Below are 19,393 nucleotides of genomic sequence, written 5' to 3'. Positions count from 1 at the left end.
ATATATAAATTGGTTTAAATACAAAATATGGAACCCATGAGAACTTACTTAAACATTATAATATCCTAAATATGAATGTAATATCACTTAGGATATAATCTAATCATACCATGTGTAATAATATTACTACACTACATTGTTGTTTCCCATAGGACATAAATATTGTAACTATAAATAATAAACTATGATGCAACAAAAACCCTGAAAAAAAGAAAAAGAAGAGAAAAAAAGAATATAATACAAATACTCAATCCCATAAACCATCACCTATATATTTGATACCCAATAAATAACGTAAATAAATATGTATATAATATATGCACTGATAAACAACCATAATGCTGAGTATAAACAGGCTGGTATAATATACCCAAGCTGGTTGTTCTCATAAAGCATAATATCATATTACCAATATAGATGCTAATCGTCAATAAAGTTTTCTGTGACATTCCCCAAAAGTATAAAATCCTGTCCCCCCATACTTAGTCTACACAAAAATGTAGAGCATGCTAGCAAAAATGTTAGTAAAAAAATAAATAAATAAAGAGTTTTTTTAAACCACAGTTTTGTTCATACAAGCATTACATGCGTACAAAATCTCTGCAGTAAGTAACATGTCAGTCTAGCAAAAAGGCTTTTCCTAGCATAAAAGTATATTCACAGGAAGAAAAAGTCACACAAAAATAATACTGAATGTTTTCACCAGGAAAGTCTCACTTGCCTACCATCAGTTCTACAAAGCCCGCAAAGCACTTTGGCAGCAAGAAAGCTCTAGAGCTTTTTGAACCCAAACTGCCTTTTTTGTGTGCCTTTGCTCAAGCCACTGACAGCTTCGGCAAACAGAAGGTATCCTAAACTTTTGAAACTGAATGGTGGTCTTATGTTAGGCACCTTGGATCCCGGGAACTACCGCCCCATTAGTCTGATGAGCCTGATCTGCACGGCCACGAAACTTATAAACAAAGACAATGGCAACCTTCAAACACTGGACCCCATGAGATTTGGGTTCGTGAAGGGCAGATCTTGTCTCCTGAACCGGACTGACATCTTCGAATCAATCTCCAGAGTTATGGACAAGGGTAAGGTGGTCCACACAGCGTATCTGGACCTCGCCAAGGCCTTCAACACCATCCCCCACTCTTGAATCATTGATAAACTTACTAAGCTGGGCATTAATCCCTATGTCACTCGATGGGTTGCCAAATGGCTTACTGACAGAACCCACACTGTAAAAGTAGCTGACTCCAAATCCAGCTCCAAACAAGTGACAAGTGGAATACCTCAGGGTTCAGTCCTGGGACCGCTCTTGTTTGGCATCTACCTCTCTTAAGTACAGGCCAACACTAAGAAACTCTGGCTAACAAAGTTCGCAGATGACTGCAAACGGAGAGCCATTACTGAATCCCCAAATGATGTGGATATTCTACAGAAGGGCCTTACAGAAACAGATGCTTGCTGCCAGAGCCATGGGCTCAAGCTCAATGCCAAGAAATGTATATTTATCCCCTTTGGGAAAAAAACATGTACCCGTGAATTACCACATAGATGGCAATATACTAAACACTGAAACTGTGATAAGAGACTTAGGGACACAGGTGGTAGTGGTCTCACCTTCGACAACCACATTGCCACAACAGTCAGGAAATCCTTCTGTGTAGCACACCTCATCACTAAGGGGTTTTCATCCAAAAAAAGGAGGTCATTGTCCCACTATACTCATCCCTCATTAGACCCATTATAGAATACAACGCCCAGGTTTGGTATGTACCTCTCAAGACATCTGCAACAACTGGAAAGGGAACAGAAATACCTCACTAAAAGAATCACAGGCCTAAAGCAGATGCCCTATGCTGACAGTCTAAAAAAAACTCCACCTATACTCTGTCGCATATTGTCTACTCAGGGGCTATCTCTGTTTAACATACAAGGCCAGGTCAAACCCAGAGCTGTCGGACATGCTACACTTAAAGAAATCCCAATCCCTCAGACACACACTCGCCACGGATCTAAACCTTGTCATCACAATGAACAAAACATGCTGGAGGGATAGGTTCCTGACCCAGAGACTCCCCAGACTCTGGAATAGACTGCCCATACATGTCAAACAGAGCGCGTCTTTGACCCTCTTCAAAAGGAACCTTGATGATTCGATGGGAGATAGGAAATTCACCCCGAGGATCACATCAGTCACCCTGCAAGACAGGGGTCCAGGGAAGTAAATACTGTGGGAAGAAATTGTTATGGTTAGGCTTGTATAGGCCCTACGGCCGATAGCCTGGTACCAGCCTATGAACCTATAAAAATATGACCCAAGTAGCTTAGGGAACTGCAAGTATGATCTAAATGTTGAACACCTACTTTGAATAACATATATTTGGGAATATGTATCTGATGTTGAGTAGTTCACCCTGTTAGTGTCCTGGCAGTTTAAACCTCCCTTAAGGAATGTATATTCATTGATTTTTATGTCCTGCAGTTTAATCTTAAAATCATTAAGCTCCATAGTTATCACAGATGGTGTATGGTAGGTTACTATGGTATGTTTTATATCACAATATTAATCATTATGTGAATAATTTGTAGTCCTGACTTACTTTCTTGGCTTCTGGATTTTAGCTGCAATTAAAATAAAACTTACAGATAATGGTAATCAACATATTTTATCTGAATCAATAATGTAGGTTAATAACTGCATACTCAAAGCACACAAGTAACACTTGTGCTGAACTAATGCAAACTGCAAAATGGATTACTGGCAGTTGGAGGAGTGAGAAAAGCCTCTGGGGTAGAATTTCATAATGGCCACATTTTTATGTACATTTATATTTTATAAAAAAAAAATGAATAGTGTTGACCTTTACAGATAAACATACACAATTACAGGCAATCTAGGTGATCTAGCACAATCCTAAAGAGTTAACAGTTAACACTCAATACTCATTGTACCTTATTTTATGGGATAATTTCTGAACATATAAGTATCATGTCACATGCTTTGATTATAAGGTTACAGGACTACACAGATTCATCACCTAATCAACTTTTATTAAGGACTGCATAAACTTACCTAAACACTGCATAATTTTATCTTTTTACGTGCCTTTATACTCACATGTCTCCAAAGAAAAACTGCTGCATTCCCAATCTGTATGATAAAAGATTTAGGCATTCCTTGGCATCTTTGTTAATCTAAAAAAGAAAAAAAGCCAGACCAGTTGTAAAACACTGTGTAGCTTTTTAGAAACAAGGCTGCAGCAACAATGTGCAATTTTTAAAAAAGTTCAGCTACTTTAGGCAGATGTCATTTTCTTTAATTTTCACAGAAATAATACATAGACTTTCTAGGTTGAATCAACAAGTTAACCACAAGCTGGAATAGGCATTTGAAAGGCTAAATACTTAAGTAATAATGCATGAAGGTGTGTGCATTGCAAATGAATGAGATTATTGTACAATCGGGTACTACGAGGCAAAAGCCAGTACAGTGAGGGTCTGACAAGTCCCTGGGATTGTTGTGATACCTGTGCAATGCACAATTCTTTGTGCTTTATTGCTTTTTACAATGGACATAAGTACATTAAAGTTTAAAATAAACACTTTTAGTAAAATGTACATTTATTTGATTTTGCTATACAATGCATGATTTTTCATTGAAATGTGTGTGCCAAGTGGGATACCAAAACGAGGTGAAGTTGCTCTGATTCATTTTAAACACTGTCAACATTATTTAAATCAGTAATCAAAATTACTTCTACTTACAGTTAGTAAAATGACACTGTACTAGCTCCCACTGCAGGCTTTTACTTCTGCTCAGTATGTTGCTACATTGAAAGGGAAACATTCTTAGGCTGCACATAAGCTGGCAATAAAACCTGAAAATCAGAAAACAAAATACTATGTGTAGCTTCTAGAAGACTATTTTCTATGGAACATTTTGCGGGTTATGTGCAGCCAGCTTTAAGGAGATGAGCTACACTACGTGTAAAACCATTACTAGAACAGACCTTTTTTTCCAAGATTATTAGCACTATCAATGCTATCGAGGATACCCAAGGTAGTGAGACACTGCCGAGTTGCGAGTCTGGAATGCTATATAAAAAGCACATTCCAATGATTCTGAATTATTTTAATGTCTTGTGTTCAACAGCATGCTTAAGAAAGTAACACTAGTCATTGATAAATCAAATGTTATCAGGCAAAAAAGCCTCAAGCATAGAAAATAAGTTGATTGTTTTGATTCCCTGCCGCCTGTCAATCCATAATGGAAAAGCAAACATTCTTCACACAAGACAAAAGTCATAAAATGTTTCCATGTCAATAGCTCTTTATTTCATCTTACAAAACTGGACAAAAAGACGAGACTTACTAGCAGCAAAAAAATTATGCCTTTGTACCTTACTTTATACTTTGTGTGCGTCTGTGTTGGGGATGATGAAAAGCATATTGGTGACAGATTAGCTTTGAAATTTTCTACAACTCATTCATTTTTGTGTATGTGCAATCAGGACACAGCCTACATTTGTTATCTGCAGAATAAGATGGTGCATTTTACACACTGCTGGGAGCCAAGCATACTGATCCTTTGCTTAAGCCCATTTTATACATCACATTTTCACATCACATGACCATCTTCCATATCAGTCTTACTTGGACTTTAGTAAAAACTGTTAACTACTAAAAGCAAGTTCATTTAGGAATAAAATATAGTCTCAAAGTGCTTCCTACTATAGCTTGCATCAGAAATTTTATTTGAAAATGCATACTGAAATGTTTTTATATCTCCAACAGTTAACTTCAACAGTCAACACTGCAATTCATTAGGTTTTGGCACTCGGAACAACTGGGCAAACACGGACTTCCATGCATGGAATGGAAATGAAAGCAATCACAGTTAAGGCAATAACATTATGGATATATCCAAGAGTATTCCATTACAAAGAAACTAGTTGGAATTTGTAATTCCAATGAAAATAACGAAGTCAAATAAGGCCCCAGATATCTACATTAAGTAGCAGCAGAAAGTTTAGTTTCAGAGAGCTTATAAAATCACGTAATGCTAGAAATCACGTTACAAGACAGTTGTTAGAAACCAGACACAGTTCACTTTCAATAGTAAGTGCTGTTGCTTGTTAGTGGACTGAACCAAAATATTCATTTGTGTGGCAGTCTGAATTCTACATCACAAGACAAAAAAAGGCTTCTGTTAGCATGAATCAATAATGGTCTTCTTACCTCTTAGTCAAGTTACACAGTAGGCGAGGAGCAACACATGGAGAAAAAAGAATGTAATTCATACCCCAGCTCTCTACAGATACTCAGCCTTCCTTCAACCAATGTGGACGCGAAGTTGCCTCTACTGAAAACGGACACCTTCTAAAGTAAAGGGGTTGTGTATTTATGCAGGAGTCTTTGCACTTGTCGCATATAGTCACTGGCATCATGGTTTCGATGCCCACTTGCCAGTTATTACATATCTTAGATGGCTAGGAACATTTGCATTAACAGTATATTAGTACAATTTTCACTATCAGACTTTTTATCGGATGTGCATTCACAATATAGAATACAATAGTAACTTGACTTGTGTTTAGGAGTGATTAATCACGATATATACTGCATATTCCATCAGAAGTCACACATTTCATAGCTGTTGGTTGAGTTGCAGTGAATGTTAACAAAGGTTTATATCTGTAGCTTTTTATATAGCTACGTTATGGATTGCTTTTTAGCGAGTTGGTCTCCTTTTAAAATAATACAGTCAATATAGGTGTGTTGATAAATAATTAAGACACACTAGTTCTATCTTTTTTTATGTACCTTATTGTAAAATAGGTTGCATGGTATGACTTGTTTTTTGAAGTTGATTGGCTCACCATGTATGATATGCAAATATCTGTATTCGCTATTATTTATGTTAGCAGCTTCTTATAATCAGTACATTACTTGTCTATAGAGCGATTTGACTCTGTCTTGTAATATTTATTTAGATTATGTTTTTTAGCATAATTATGGAAGAGCATTCAACAATTTATGAATTTTAAATGTCAGTTGTGTGAACTGTTCATATACCATACACCAAGGTCCTTTATGTGCAGCTGTTCATACTTAAAACAATGGCTGTACTCTGAGGAATGTACTCAACCTTTATTTGGTATGAAGGTTTTCTAATGATTTATTTTGCATTATATTTTTTACATGCATTATTTTGCAGCTCATATACTGAAATACCACAGGAGCGATTCCCAAGTCTTTAACGTTTTTAAGTGCTTTTAAAAAGCGTATTGGCCTTGTTGTGATGAATGCATATTTCTTAACTAAACAGTAACTAGTTATTTTGGCTGAATATTAACTTTTCAGATCTGTATTGTATTGGTTTATTACTCATATGATTTTGGTAACATTCCAAGTCCTTACAAAGTGTACCCACTAGGGGTTTTTGCTACAATGTAGTGGTTTTTACTAGGATGTGATGTCACCCTATGGAAATTCTTTGATTGGCTCTTCCAAGTTTTTAAACGCGCTGCAATTGTTTGCGAAATGGTCTGATGAAGCTATTTAGTGAAAGCGCTTACCGTTCGCAATAAAACTTTTTTATATTTTATGACTGTGATTATTCAAGTGTTGCCATATTTGTTGACTGCAATCGTTATCTTGTTTGCTGGGATTCATTTTTACTTTACCAGCAGTCATACAATATTCCTCTTTGGCACAGAATTTTTAGTATTTGTTACGTTAAATTATCTAAGTTTCATTGTACTGGTTTAAAAGATGATTATTCTATTCATGTCCTCCCCTTGCCTTCTAAACATACACATAGCTTTCACCAGGTTCTCTCACCAAAATGAAGTGTCTTCCAATTTCCTGCCTCAAAGGGCATGTGACTAGTATTCACCAGTAAACATGATTCTTATTTAGTTTCATATTTAATTTTTTTGAAAATAGAATTTTAATGATTACTGAAAATTATTACAGAATTATTTTTTTCTACAATTATATTGTATGGAGAGGCATATGAAGGGGCAGTGGATGGCCCTATCTGGCTACTGTTTGTATGAAATAAAGCTTAAATACATTACATAGCCATTATTTTTAAATCAAAATCAGATGTCTGAGGCACAGTCAGCAAAGTGGCTAGAACTGTTGAGTGTGGGTGGAGGGCTCTCTATGGAAGTAACTTAACCTCTTTTTAGTTACTTAGTTTAAATGGTTTGTCTTTACAGGACTAGTGTATTATAGTTCATGTGAAATGCTTCATGGCAGCTGTATGTGTAAAACAATCTTGAAACCGTCCCTGATTTTCCCTCATACATTTAGTTTGCTTCTCATAAAATTAATGTTTTTTCTGGCAAATTATGGAGTACTGCACTCTTATGTCAGACATTTGAGTTTCAGACTTTGTATCCTTCAGAAGTATAAACTAATGCAAAACTGCTATTCTAGCTCTAGAACTTATAACATAAATATTCAAAATTTGTCCCTAATATGGGGTCTTTGCCTATCAATATTTTTCAGCTTTGTCCTAGATTCTTGTGATATGAGGTTGGGAGACTTATCACAATTAGATGAGATGTACAAAACAAAGTGCCTATAACTGTGGATGGGGGGGGATGTCTGTTTATGAAAGCAACTTACCTTCTTGTTGTTTACTCAGTTTAAACAGTGTGGCTTTACAATACGACTTGCATTTCCATGAAATAAATTGGAATACTTTTTACTGTGTGCATAATTTATTTTTAACACAATCAAGGCATATGAGGGATAGACGGTCAACAAAGGGGATATAATTGCTAGCTACAGAGGCTGTGGATGAGACGGACTAACCCTGCTCTCATGATCATGTTAAACAGTCATTAACTGGGCTTTATAGGGACTAGTGTACATTTGTGCATAGCAACTTGAAATACTTAACTGTAACCATTTTTTAATCACAGTTATACATTTGAGGCATACAGTTAACTTTTATAACTTAGTTTGAAAACCTCTCCCCGTCTTTTTCCTCATACCATTAACATAACATGACACAATGGGAGATGATATAAAGGTAAATGAATGTCATCACGGTCTTACTACAGCTATGCCTATTTTCTACTATACTTTCTCTATTTCTACTATTACTCACTATTTCTTTTAGACATTTTGCTCATTTCACCTTGTATCATGCTTTGCGTTATGCTAACCATAAAACCATGCCCCCGAATGCTCTCTTATTTCACCCCTTATACAGTAAACTCTCAGTTAACCAGCACCCATGGGGAAAGGTAGATGGATAAAAAGTTATGTACTCACCATAACGTTCCATGTGTGTTGTCCATCTCGCCTTCATTCTTTACTGTTTGGGTTTGGAACCGATTCTCGGTTCTGACTTGGCCTAATGCAAAGCTCGAGTTCTTCCACTAGCTCGTGGCTAAGCCCTATCCTATGATGCTCTTGGAAAGTTCCCCAGATCTTGTTTGCAGATAAAGCTACTTAAGTTCACTGAATAAGTGATAGATCAATGAAAAAGGTCAAGGACATTAATAGCCAATTTTACCAGCTCGGTCCTCCAGGAGCAACAAGTTGGGGGCAGGAGGGTGGGATGTAAGAATGAAAGTGAGATGGACAACACACATGGAACGTTATGGTGAGTACATAATTTCTTTATGTGATGTTGTCCTATCTTGCCTTCATTCTTTACTGTTAGGGACAGCATCCCTAGCACTATGTTTCTTGGGTGGCTCAAGGGAGAATATTCTTCAGAACAGTGGAACCAAAAGAGGTCCTGTTCCTGGAGGCCAATCCACTTTGTAATGAATGATAAAGGTATGCCCATGCTGCAGCAGCACAGACGGTGTCAATAGGTAATCTCGCTTTAAAGGCAGAAGAGGTTGCAATGGCTCTTGTAGAATGACCCTTCACTTTTTGAGAAATTTATTTTTTGATTGGTAAACAAAGGTAAAACAACACCCTTTCTCGAATCTGAAAAAGATACAAATAACTGATCTGACTTTCTGAAGTCCCTTGTTTTATGTAAGTAGAAACACAATTGCCTACGTACATTCAGTTGGTGCAGCACATATTCTGCTTTACTGCCATAATTAGGGAAAAAAATAGGTAACTATGGACTGATTCAGATTAAATTCTGAAAATACTTTGGGTAGAAAGGATGGATTTGTTCATATGGGTACTCTATCTTTGTGGAACAGCATGTAAGGGGGCTTTATGGATAGTGCTTGTAGCTCTGAAACTCTTCTTGCAGAAGTAATCACTATCAAGAGAATCTTTTTCCAAGAAAGATACTTGAGGTTACAGGATGATGCCGGCGTGAAAGGAGGAAGAATCAGACATGAAGGAACAAAAAGTCCCATGGCAGTGGAGGGATTTTAACTGGTGGTCTTAATAAAAGAGTATCTTTCAGAAAAGCTTTGCAAAGTCTGTGGGAAATGATGTTGGAGCCCGTTTCTCCCAAATGGAAATTAGATATGGTAACCAGCTGGACCCGAATAGTAGCTGCAGCTGTCCCTTCATTAAATAGTTTTGCCAGGAATTCCAGAATAGAAGCTACTGGGGCAGAGAAGGGGTCAATGTGATTATTCTCGGCCCAAGAGGAGAACCTCTTCTATTTGCTTTTATACAATCTTCTTGTCAAAGCTTTCTGGGAAGAAATCAAAATGTGTTTTACTGACGTAGAAAAATTATGGAGCCTGGCTATGGTTGGAATTGGAACAGCCAATCTGTCAACTTGACGGTTTGAAGGGAGGGGTGGAGCATCCCTGATGCATGGGTCAGGAGGTCTCTGGGTCCAGAATCCAAGGCTCCTCCTGGAGACGAGGCCACAGGAAGGGGAACCAGATTTAATGAGGCCAATATGGGGCAACAACTATTAAGTTCCTTCCCAAGTGACTGGCTTTCTGAAGAACCTTTGGGATCAAGGGAAATGGAGGAAAGGCATAGAGAAGACCCAAGGGCCAATCGTGAACAAGTGCATACCTTGGTGCTTCCCCCGGAGGGGGGCATCACGGCAAAGTAGCTGCTGTATTTTGTATTCATGGATGTGACAAAAAGGTCACAGCAAGGCTGGCCCCACTTGCAGAAAATTTCTTCTTCCACTTCCTGTTTTAGGGACCACTTGTGAGGCATCAGAATTGCTCTGCTAAGTTTGTCTGCAATCACGTTGGAATTCCATGGGATTGTGTGTTGCTATCAGAAAGCGTTGGGAAGAGGTTGTCCAGTGCCATATTCTCAGGGCCTCCCGACAAAGTGGATAAGATCTGGTTCCTCCTTGTTTGGTTATATACCATACAACTGACATGTTGTCTGTCTGTATTGCAATAGTTCCTAGCGGAAGAGAGTCCTGGAATGCTTGCAAAGCTAAAAGTACTGCTCTCATCTCTAAAACATTGATGTGCAAATGGGCTGCCCTGCCAAGTGCCTTGAATTGTTCTTCCCAGATAATGCCCACCTCCCCCTACCTGGGAAGCATTCATGGTCACTGTGGCTAAAAGTCGAAGGGGGAGAAATGGATGGCCTAAAGTCACTTGAGTGGAGTAAAGCCACCAATGAAGGTCTTTCTTGCAGGATTCTGTTATCAAACCTTGGTGGGATGTGGGCAGTTCCTGCATGGACCACGAAGTGAATACTAGCGATTGAAGTATTCTCATGTGCAGGCGTGCCAGTGGAATCAGAGTAATTGCAGCTGCCATGGTTCCCAGTACTTTGAGGATTGTTCTTGCCTGTACTTTTCTTTTGGAAAGAAGGTTTAGGACTTGGGATCGTAGGATTTGAACCCTTTCGAGGGGGGGGAGGGTTGCCAACATATTTCTTGTGTCTAAATCTGCCCCTATAAAGACGATATGCTGAAATGGCAATAGTGCAGACTTTTTGTAGTTTATTGTGATTCCCAAGTGAGAGCACAGATGTAGTGTGATGTCTTTCGCTTTGGATAGTAGATGCTCGGTGGTGGCAGATAGGAGCCAGTCGTCTAGGTACGGAAACACTCGGAATCCTAGGCGTCTCAAGTCAGCTGTGACTACTGTCATACACGTGGTGAGCACTCTGGGGGCTGTAGTGAGACCAAAGGGCAGAGCTCGAAACTGATGGTGACTGGCTCCCAGCTGACAGTGCAAATGACCCCTGGATCGTCTGTCTATCTTTATGTGTAGTATGCATCCTGGAGGTCTACAGAGCACATCCAGTTGTCTTTTCCTAGAAAAGGGAGCACTGACTGTAGTGTTACCATCTGGAATTTTGACTTTTTTACTGATTTGTTTAGTTTGCTAAAATCCAGGATGGGTCTCCAGTCCCCCATTTTCTTTGGGGCTAAAAAGAACCATGAGTAAGTTTCAGATCCTATTTGGTCTGTGGGCACCCAAGTGGCAGAAGGACGAGACCCAAAAGCCTTCAGGTATACAGACTCCTCCTCAGAAGTGTTGATGGACTTCCAGCTGCCTCTCTAAGAATCTTCAGGATGTCTGTGAAGGAGATATCCTCAGAGGGAGACTGTGGGACCCTTTGGACTCATCAAGGTATGTATCGGATGTGACTTGACTCCTCTGGGGAGTATAAATACTTCCCCTTTCATAATCTCTTCTGAGGGACCTCTTCAGAAGGGTATTCTGGAGAGGTTTCAGAAGAGAGGGGTTCACCCAATGGGGCATCCTGAGGCTTTGGGTCTCCATGCCTGTATGGATGCAATGGTGCCAAGAGAGACACTGGCGCCTTTGGAGGAACAGAATCTGCACCTGAGAGTGGAGCTGCTTGTGAAAACAGCACTCTCCTCATCACCTTGAAGGCCCCCGCTCCTGATCCGAGGAAGCTCCCAACTCCGAAGAACCAGAAAGCATCCCTGGAACCAAGGGAGTTGGCTCTGAGACCAATGTAGGAGCCAAGCTCACCTGTGCCGAAGCCCCAGGGCAAGTTTGGATCAGACAACTGCCGAATTCTGACTCTCCTCCCCGGACCCAACCAGAGAGCATTGGCTCCTAGATTCTTTGAGTTCAGATGGAACAGGGAATGTCGGAGCAGTAGTCGGGCCCAAAGATCCTGGTGTAGGTCTTGGGTCTGATGGTTCCACTACAATCAGCTCCAGACACACTGGCTCTGAGGTCCCAGATTGGATTGGAGAAGGAATCTATAGAGGAGGGGTGGTCTTGGCTGGTTCCGAATCCCTCTGGGTTGAAGCCAACAACGGTTTGGTCTGCGCCGGTGTCCTTAAGAGTCTCCATACCACGCGATCCACATCATCTGAGAGGCTTGTGCAGGATCGAGAGGAGGGAGTAGGAGATCTGACAGCTGAAGTAAGGGAGATCTCAATGTTGGAGAAACAGGCTCCAATTCTGGGGACCAGCTCTGTAAGCTAAACTCCATCGGCACTGAAACCACAGAGGAGCTGATGAGGAAGGTTTTTCAGGTCCAACAGACTTCGGGTCTGAGGATGACTCTTTAGCTAATTTTTCTGTTGGCTCTGAATAAGGGCTAGAAGATCTTTTTCCCCAACTTCTCAGATCTGGAAGACGGGGATTTTGGCAATTTAGACATGCCCTGACCTTCTTCAATTGCCCCTGTGAAGGGAGTCTTTAGTAATCCTCTTAATATTAATTTATTTTTCCTTTCAAGCAACACTCTGTGACTGAATGCATGGCAAATAGGACATGATTCCTGTAAATGGACTGAACCAAGGCAGTACACACAAACAGTGTGAACATCTGTCAATGACATTTTTTGGTTACACTTGTCACCAGAGAGTTTGGTTTCCTTAGGATCCTTGGACATTATCAATATCAAAAGACAACAACAACAAACAACAACTATAAACATCTAAATACTAAGGAAATATGTATACTAATTTTTTTGTTGTTTTTTTTAAACACTACAATGAACTAAGCACTACAATTAAACCAAGAAAGAGGCAGTTCTCTAATTTAAATGAATCTGCCTAATGTGAAGAGAAAATTATAGAAAAAGATCAGCACCGACAAGAACAAAAATAAAGGGTCAAGAAAAAAGGCCCTCTAAGTTAAATGCGTCAGCGGTAGCCCTCTAACTTAAATGAGCTTACCAGGCTAAGAAGAGAGAAAAATACCTTTAACTACAAAGCTCTCTAACTTAAACAAGCTTGAGTAAGGAAAAAAATAAAAGGAATCACTCTACTAAAAAAAGGGGTTAAGAAGTATAAACTTTAAGCCGGGATAGGGAAGGGAAAAAGGCCGAGAGATAGAATGACGGCCAACAGTAAATAACCACATGAGCGAACACACTAAGCTAAAACAACGTATTAGACACTAGAAATCTTATGAGTAATTATACGCTACTAATATTCAAAATTTAAAGTAAGAAAATTTCCACTTAGCCAGAGCCAAAATGGAAGCACCCGATCTGTTTAGTGGCAAATGAGATCTGGGGAACTTTCCAAGAGCATCATGGGATATGGTTAGCCACGAGCTAGTGGAAGAACTCTAGCTTTGTATTAGGCCGAGTCAGAACAGAGGATTGGTTTCGAACCCAAACAGTAAAGAACGAAGGAGAGATAGGACAACTTGACATCTGTAGTTTCTGGTTGCTTGAGAGTTACTATTAAAAATAGGCCTGACTAATACTGTACCCTAAAACTACTTGTTTGGTTTGACTTGTTCTCAGGTTGGGGGGGGGGGGATTTATTTCTATCTTACTTTTTAAAACTCAATCTCTAAAAAAGTAAGGTATGTTTCTGCAGGGGGGGGGGGACAGAAAGTGCAACACATGAACATTTTACTTGAGTGTGCCATCTGCTTGAGTTCCAGTTAACTGAGAGTTTGCTCTAACTTGAAAATTACACACAAATGATATCGTCATTTAATACAATTCGACAAATGGTTGCATATGTCCACTTCTGAATGGTTTCCACTTTGACACTGCTGTACTACTGTTTCATCCATCCATCCATAATCTGTATCTCAATGTTCTGTTCTTGCCTTTTATCATATGTTCTTGGTCTGTATACATTTTATCATCACTTACTTGGTCCAGATTTTTGGCTCAAAAGGGTCATACCAGTTCACTTACATGATTAACAAACACTGAATAAATAAATAAAAGCATCTGAAATTCATAGGTATGGACACTGGTACGTTATTATGGCAGTTGGAGTGTTTTTATGGTTGAAAATTCTGAAATGAGTAATTTTGTTTCACTTCTTAATGGTAAAATGATCAAGACTAATCATATTTAAAACAAACGCACACACACACACACGTACACACACGTACACACACACACACACACACATGTAACTCACTGGTGCATCTATAACTATACAGTCAAAACTATCAGGAAGCTGAACCCAAAATAAAAGTACAGTTTTGTACCTACCATAAATGTAGATGTTCGAGTGTATTCACTGCTGCAGTCATTACACTTGGGTTATCCTGCTGTCAGGCGGTCCCGCAGTCGGCCAGAGTTGCAAAGTCTTGGTCCAGTGTCGGTTGCTGTCGCTTCTTCCCTGACGTCAGTGTGCCAGGGGTATATAAGATGCAGCTGACGCCATTTTCTTCAGTTTTTCTTGCCCCAGATGTCAAGTGCCCCCAAATAGGAAGGCAATACATATTGCTAATAAAACATACATAAAAAGTAAAACCAAAACCTTCAGTTACCAGCAAATACACCACATAGGTAGTACAGGGTAGAAAGGTAAAGATAAGTCCCAGCTAAGAAAGAGGGGATGGAGGGAGGGTAACCTGGACTGCAGCAGTGAATACACTCGAACATCTACATTTATGGTAGGTACAAAACTGTACTATGTTCATCGTGTTTCACTGCTGCAGTCATTACACTTGGGTTGAAACCCAAAGCTGAGGTAGGGTGGCTGGTTCTATAGAGGATGTGGGGTGGCTATGAGGCCCTGCAGCACTGCAGTGGCAAAGCCAGCTCTGGATTTAGAATAAAGAGGCAAGTGATAATGTTTGGTAAAGGTGTGCACTGAACTCCAAGTTGCAGCTTCCAGAATATCTTTGGTAGGTACTCCTCTAAGGTAGGCAGCTGAAGTGGCTGTTGCCCTGGTGGAATGTGGCCAAATGTTGCTAGGTACAGTTTTCCCATGCTGTGTATAGCAGAAACGGATACAGTGTCCTATCCACTTTGAAATGGTCTGCTTTGAAATAGCCTTTCCCTGTGATCCTGCAGCATATGCTACAAACAATTGCTCAGTTTTCCTGAAAGCTTTTGTTTTGTCCAAGTAGAAACGTAGCTGTCTGTGTATGTCCAAGGAATGCAGAAGTCTCTCCCCTTTATTCTGGGGATTTGGATAAAAAGTTGGCAAGTGAATAGTTTGGTTAAGAGCCACACTGGAGACCACCTTTGGCATAAATGAAGGGTTTGTTCTTAAAGAAACCCTGTTTTGGTGAAAAATGATGAAAGGCTCCACTGCCATTAGTGCCTGTAACTCTGAGTCTCTTCTTGCTGAGGTTATTGCCAGAAGCAGAGCAGTTTTCCATGACACATATTTTAATTCTGCTGAATTGGCTGGCTCAAAAGGAGGTAAAGTTAGATTTTCCAAGACAAAATTGAGGTCCCAAGTTGGTGTTGGTGCTCTCCGGGGTGGTCTTATGTTTTTAGCCCCTCTGAGGTACTGTTTTAGCAATGGATGAGAGAAAATACGAGGATCTGTGTTGTAATGAGCCAAGATGGCAGAGGCGTGGATCTTAATGGATGAAAAGGATAGGCCTTTGTCCAGCATCTCAGTTAAGTATTGTAATATCAGAGGAATATTTGGGACAAGAGGGTCAAAGCTTTGAGCCTGGTTCCAGGCACATAATCTCTTCCACTTTTCTGAATAGGATTTCCTGGTGCTAAGCCTCCTGGCCTCCAAAATGACATACGTTCATAGGTTCATACTAGGCTATCTGCCCAAGGGCATTTACAAGCCTAGCTCAGAGTTTTGTGGCTTTCGCCACCCCTTTAGTTACTATGCCCATTATTTTGCTGTGCCTCTGCCAAGCAGTGACACTGAGATAATCCCTGGGGTATATCTGTGATCTCCCATCCATTGGTCAAGATTTCTCTTGAACAAAGTCAGCGAGGTGCTCTGCCTCACATGTACCGGGATTTTGTTCCACAGCATAGGGAGTCTCTGGGTGATGAATCTGTCCCTCCAGCACGTCCTATTAATAACCGTGTCAAGGTTTAAGTCTCCCGCCCTTGTAGTTCTGAGGGATCTAGATTTTTTGAGGTGAAGCATGTTCATCAATTCTGGGTTGGACATGGCCTTGTATGTCAGGCACAGGTCACCTCTGAGCAGATGGTAAGCGACTGAATAGAGCTGAAGTTCCTTCAGTCGGGCAGCATAGGACATATTTTTGAGACCCTTTATCCTTTTGGTGAGGAACTTTTGGGGCCTTTCCAGTTGCTGCAGGTGTCGTGTCAGATACATTCTGAATGGGGCATTGTACTCAATCATTGGTCTGATGAGTGATGAGTACAGGGGGACGATGACTTCCCTTGATCTAGACGTGAATCCCTTCATGATCAGGTGGGCAATGTAGAAGGTCTTCCTAACTACTTTGGCAACGCGAGTGTCAAATGAAAGGTTACTGTCAACCTGGGTCCCCAGATCCCTGATAACCTCTTCTGTGCTTAGTGGGTTGCCGCCTATATGGTAGCTAGGGTAACCTTGTTTTTCCCGAAGGGTATGACTATGCATTTTTTGGCGTTTAACTTTAGGCCATGGCTCTGGCACCAGTTATCCGTTTCTATAAGACCCTTCTGAAGGATATCTGTGTCAGATGTGTTCTCAACTATGGCGCCCAGTTTGCAGTCATCTGCAAATTTTGTCAGCCATAATCCTCCTGTGTTTGCTTGTACTTCTGAAAAGTAGATGCCGAACAGGAGAGGGCCCAGGACTGAGCCCTGTGGGACACCACTTGTGACAGGCTTTGAGTCTGACATGGCGCCAGCAACTCTGACCCTGTGGGTTCTGTCACTTAGCCAGTTTGCAACCCATCTTGTGACGTATGGGTTTACATTTAAGCTGATGAGTTTTTCAATGATACCTGAGTGGGGTATTGTGTCGAAAGCCTTTGCCAGGTTGAGGTAGGCTGTGTGGACTGCCTTTCCCTCATCAATGGCCTTGGTGACGGTTTCAAAAAAGTCAACCAAGTTTAAAAGGCATGATCTGCCTTTGACAAAGCCAAACTGGGTCGGATCCAAAGTCTGCAAGTCTCCTATGTCTTTATTTATGAGTTCCATTATGATCCTCTCCATAGCTTTGCAGATCAAGCTTGTCAAGCTGATCGGACGGTAATTTCCAGGGTCGGTGGAGGCACTGCCTTTGTGAAATGGGACCACAGTTGCCGTACGCCACTCCTTAGGCATGTATCCTGAGGTGAGGCTAAGATTAAACAGCTGCCCTAACTGCGGGTTTAATTCCTCATTGAGTTCGTGGAGCACACATCCGGGGACACCATCTGGTCCCATGGATGCTGTGTTTTTTGCCTTGGAGAGAGCAGTTCTCACCTGAGCGTTAGAGATGTTTGGGGGGTTATAATTCTCTGGTATAGATATCTCACCTTTTGGGAGAGTTTGCACTGAACCTGTCAGCCAGTATGTTGGCAATGTCTGTAGGTTCAGTAATTTTTACATCATTTTGAACTAATTCTGAGCATATCTGGGAGTTTCCTCCCAGGTTTCTAACATAGCTAAAGAAGGCCTTATGATTGTCCTTTGAGTCCTTAGCGACTTTTCTCTCAAAATTTGCCTTGGATGATTTTATGAGAGATCTTAGTTTTTTACTTATAATGATCAAGGGCATTTTCCCTTTTAAGGATTTTGCTCTATCTTGTAGTAGCTTCCTCCTTTTGTTGTAGAGCTTGTTTATGGCTGGGGTCCACCAGACTGGACGCTTGCCTTTGGTACAAGGAGTCTTTGTTTTGTTTGGGATTGCCTGATCCATGCAGTCCTGTAGGTGCTGGTAGAAGGCATTTGTAAGTGATTCAGCGGCTTGAGTAATGGTTTCCAGGCTCGGGGCCTTGAAGAAGACCACCCTAGTCTTTAGAAGTGTGAAGTCGGCTTTTGAGAAGTTCTTCACTGTGGTTTTTTTTATCTCAGGTGGGGCGGATGTGGACTTCCAGTGAGATTAGTTTATGGTCTGATCTCACCAGTGAGGGGTATACTTCCGGTGTTGAACATTGTGACCCCATGTTCGTGATGATGAGATCTAGTATGTTATCTCCTCTTGTGGGGATGGTGACTAGTTGTTCCATGGCATTTGAGTTTATGAACTCTATTAACCTTTGGGCTAGAGTGTTGGGGCTTGAGTAGTGATCCCAGTCTATATTCGGGTAGTTGAAATCACCTAGTATGATGGTGTTTGGAGATACATTTATCCCCTCCAGTGTTTTCAGGAAAGCTATGCGAGGTTCCTGAGATTGAGAGGGTGGCCTGTAACATGCTACAAATTGCAGAGCAGTCTTGCCTATGGTCAATTGCACCTGGATGGTCTCCGATGCATCGTGCGTTGCCACCAACCTTGAGGTGTGGGTGTCCTTGATGAATATGGACACCCCCCCTCCTTTCTTGGTGTTGTCCGGATTTTGGGGCCGGAACGCATGATATGAGGTAAAACCTGATAGTGCCGGGGTGCTCTCGGGAGCCTTGAACCAGGTTTCAGTGACAGCACAGACATCGATGTTCTCCATACTGAGAAGGGCCATGAGTGCGTGCATCTTGAGGTTGAGACTTCTGGCATTGAGCAGCATTACCCTTAGTTTTTTTCCTTTTTTTGTGTTCTAGGGTGGTAGGTTTAGAATTTGAGCCTTGCCTAAAAAAGGCACTATGGGGGTGGCAAGAGCCTTTGCCAATATCCGGAAGCCCAGGGGTGACAGGTGCAAGCCGTCCTCAAGCAGTGTGGCTTGTCCAGCATGTCATCCCAGGCAGACAGACATTGGATCCCCTTTGAATGACACCAGAGTTTAAGCCAACATAATAGCTTTAGAGAGTGTTGTTGTCTGCTTGACTAAGGAATCTGCCCATGCAGCCAGGTTTAAGGTTTTGAGCTGGCTGTGCAGGATCTGATTGTTTTGTTGAGTCAGAAGATGCGGAATTTGAGGTAAAATCCGTGGTGGGCCTTGAGATAAGTTCTTTAAGATTGGGTACCAGTGCTGGTGTGGCCAGTCTGGGGCAATCAGGATCATTTTTGGCTTTTCTTGTCTGGCTTTTAGGAGTACCTTTGAAAGGAGAGGCAGTGGTGGGAAGGCATAAACGTTTAGGCTTTTCCAGCTGAACGAGAGAGCATCCACTTTCCATGCTTGTGTGTGGTAAGTCCTTGTGCAGAAATTCTGTAGTTGGCAATTCATTGGGGAGGCAAAAAGATCTATGTCTGGGCTCCCCCATTTTTGTGTTATCATGCTGAATACTTCTGGATTTAATTTCCACTCGTGAGGATCCATGA

At 41.0% G+C, this 19,393-nt stretch overlaps 1 protein-coding gene across 4 annotated transcripts in view; it reads right to left on the bottom strand.

Annotated features, from left to right (window-relative positions):
* MTX3 (metaxin 3) overlaps positions 1 to 19,393 on the bottom strand; it is a 558,615-nt gene that overhangs the window by 198,723 nt on the left and 340,499 nt on the right. For all 4 annotated transcript variants that reach the window (XM_044063728.1, XM_044063727.1, XM_044063725.1 and 1 more), the window contains one exon: positions 3,113 to 3,189. In XM_044063728.1, the coding sequence (XP_043919663.1) occupies positions 3,113 to 3,189 (77 nt within the window). The remainder of the gene's footprint in view (positions 1 to 3,112; positions 3,190 to 19,393) is intronic.

This window comes from Protopterus annectens, chromosome 2.part2 (genome assembly GCF_019279795.1).
Source record: "Protopterus annectens isolate FY-2018-M chromosome 2.part2, PAN1.0, whole genome shotgun sequence".
NCBI lineage: Eukaryota > Metazoa > Chordata > Ceratodontiformes > Protopteridae > Protopterus > Protopterus annectens.
Note: the sequence above shows the minus strand (reverse complement) of the source record. Positions and strands in the feature narration are given on the sequence as shown.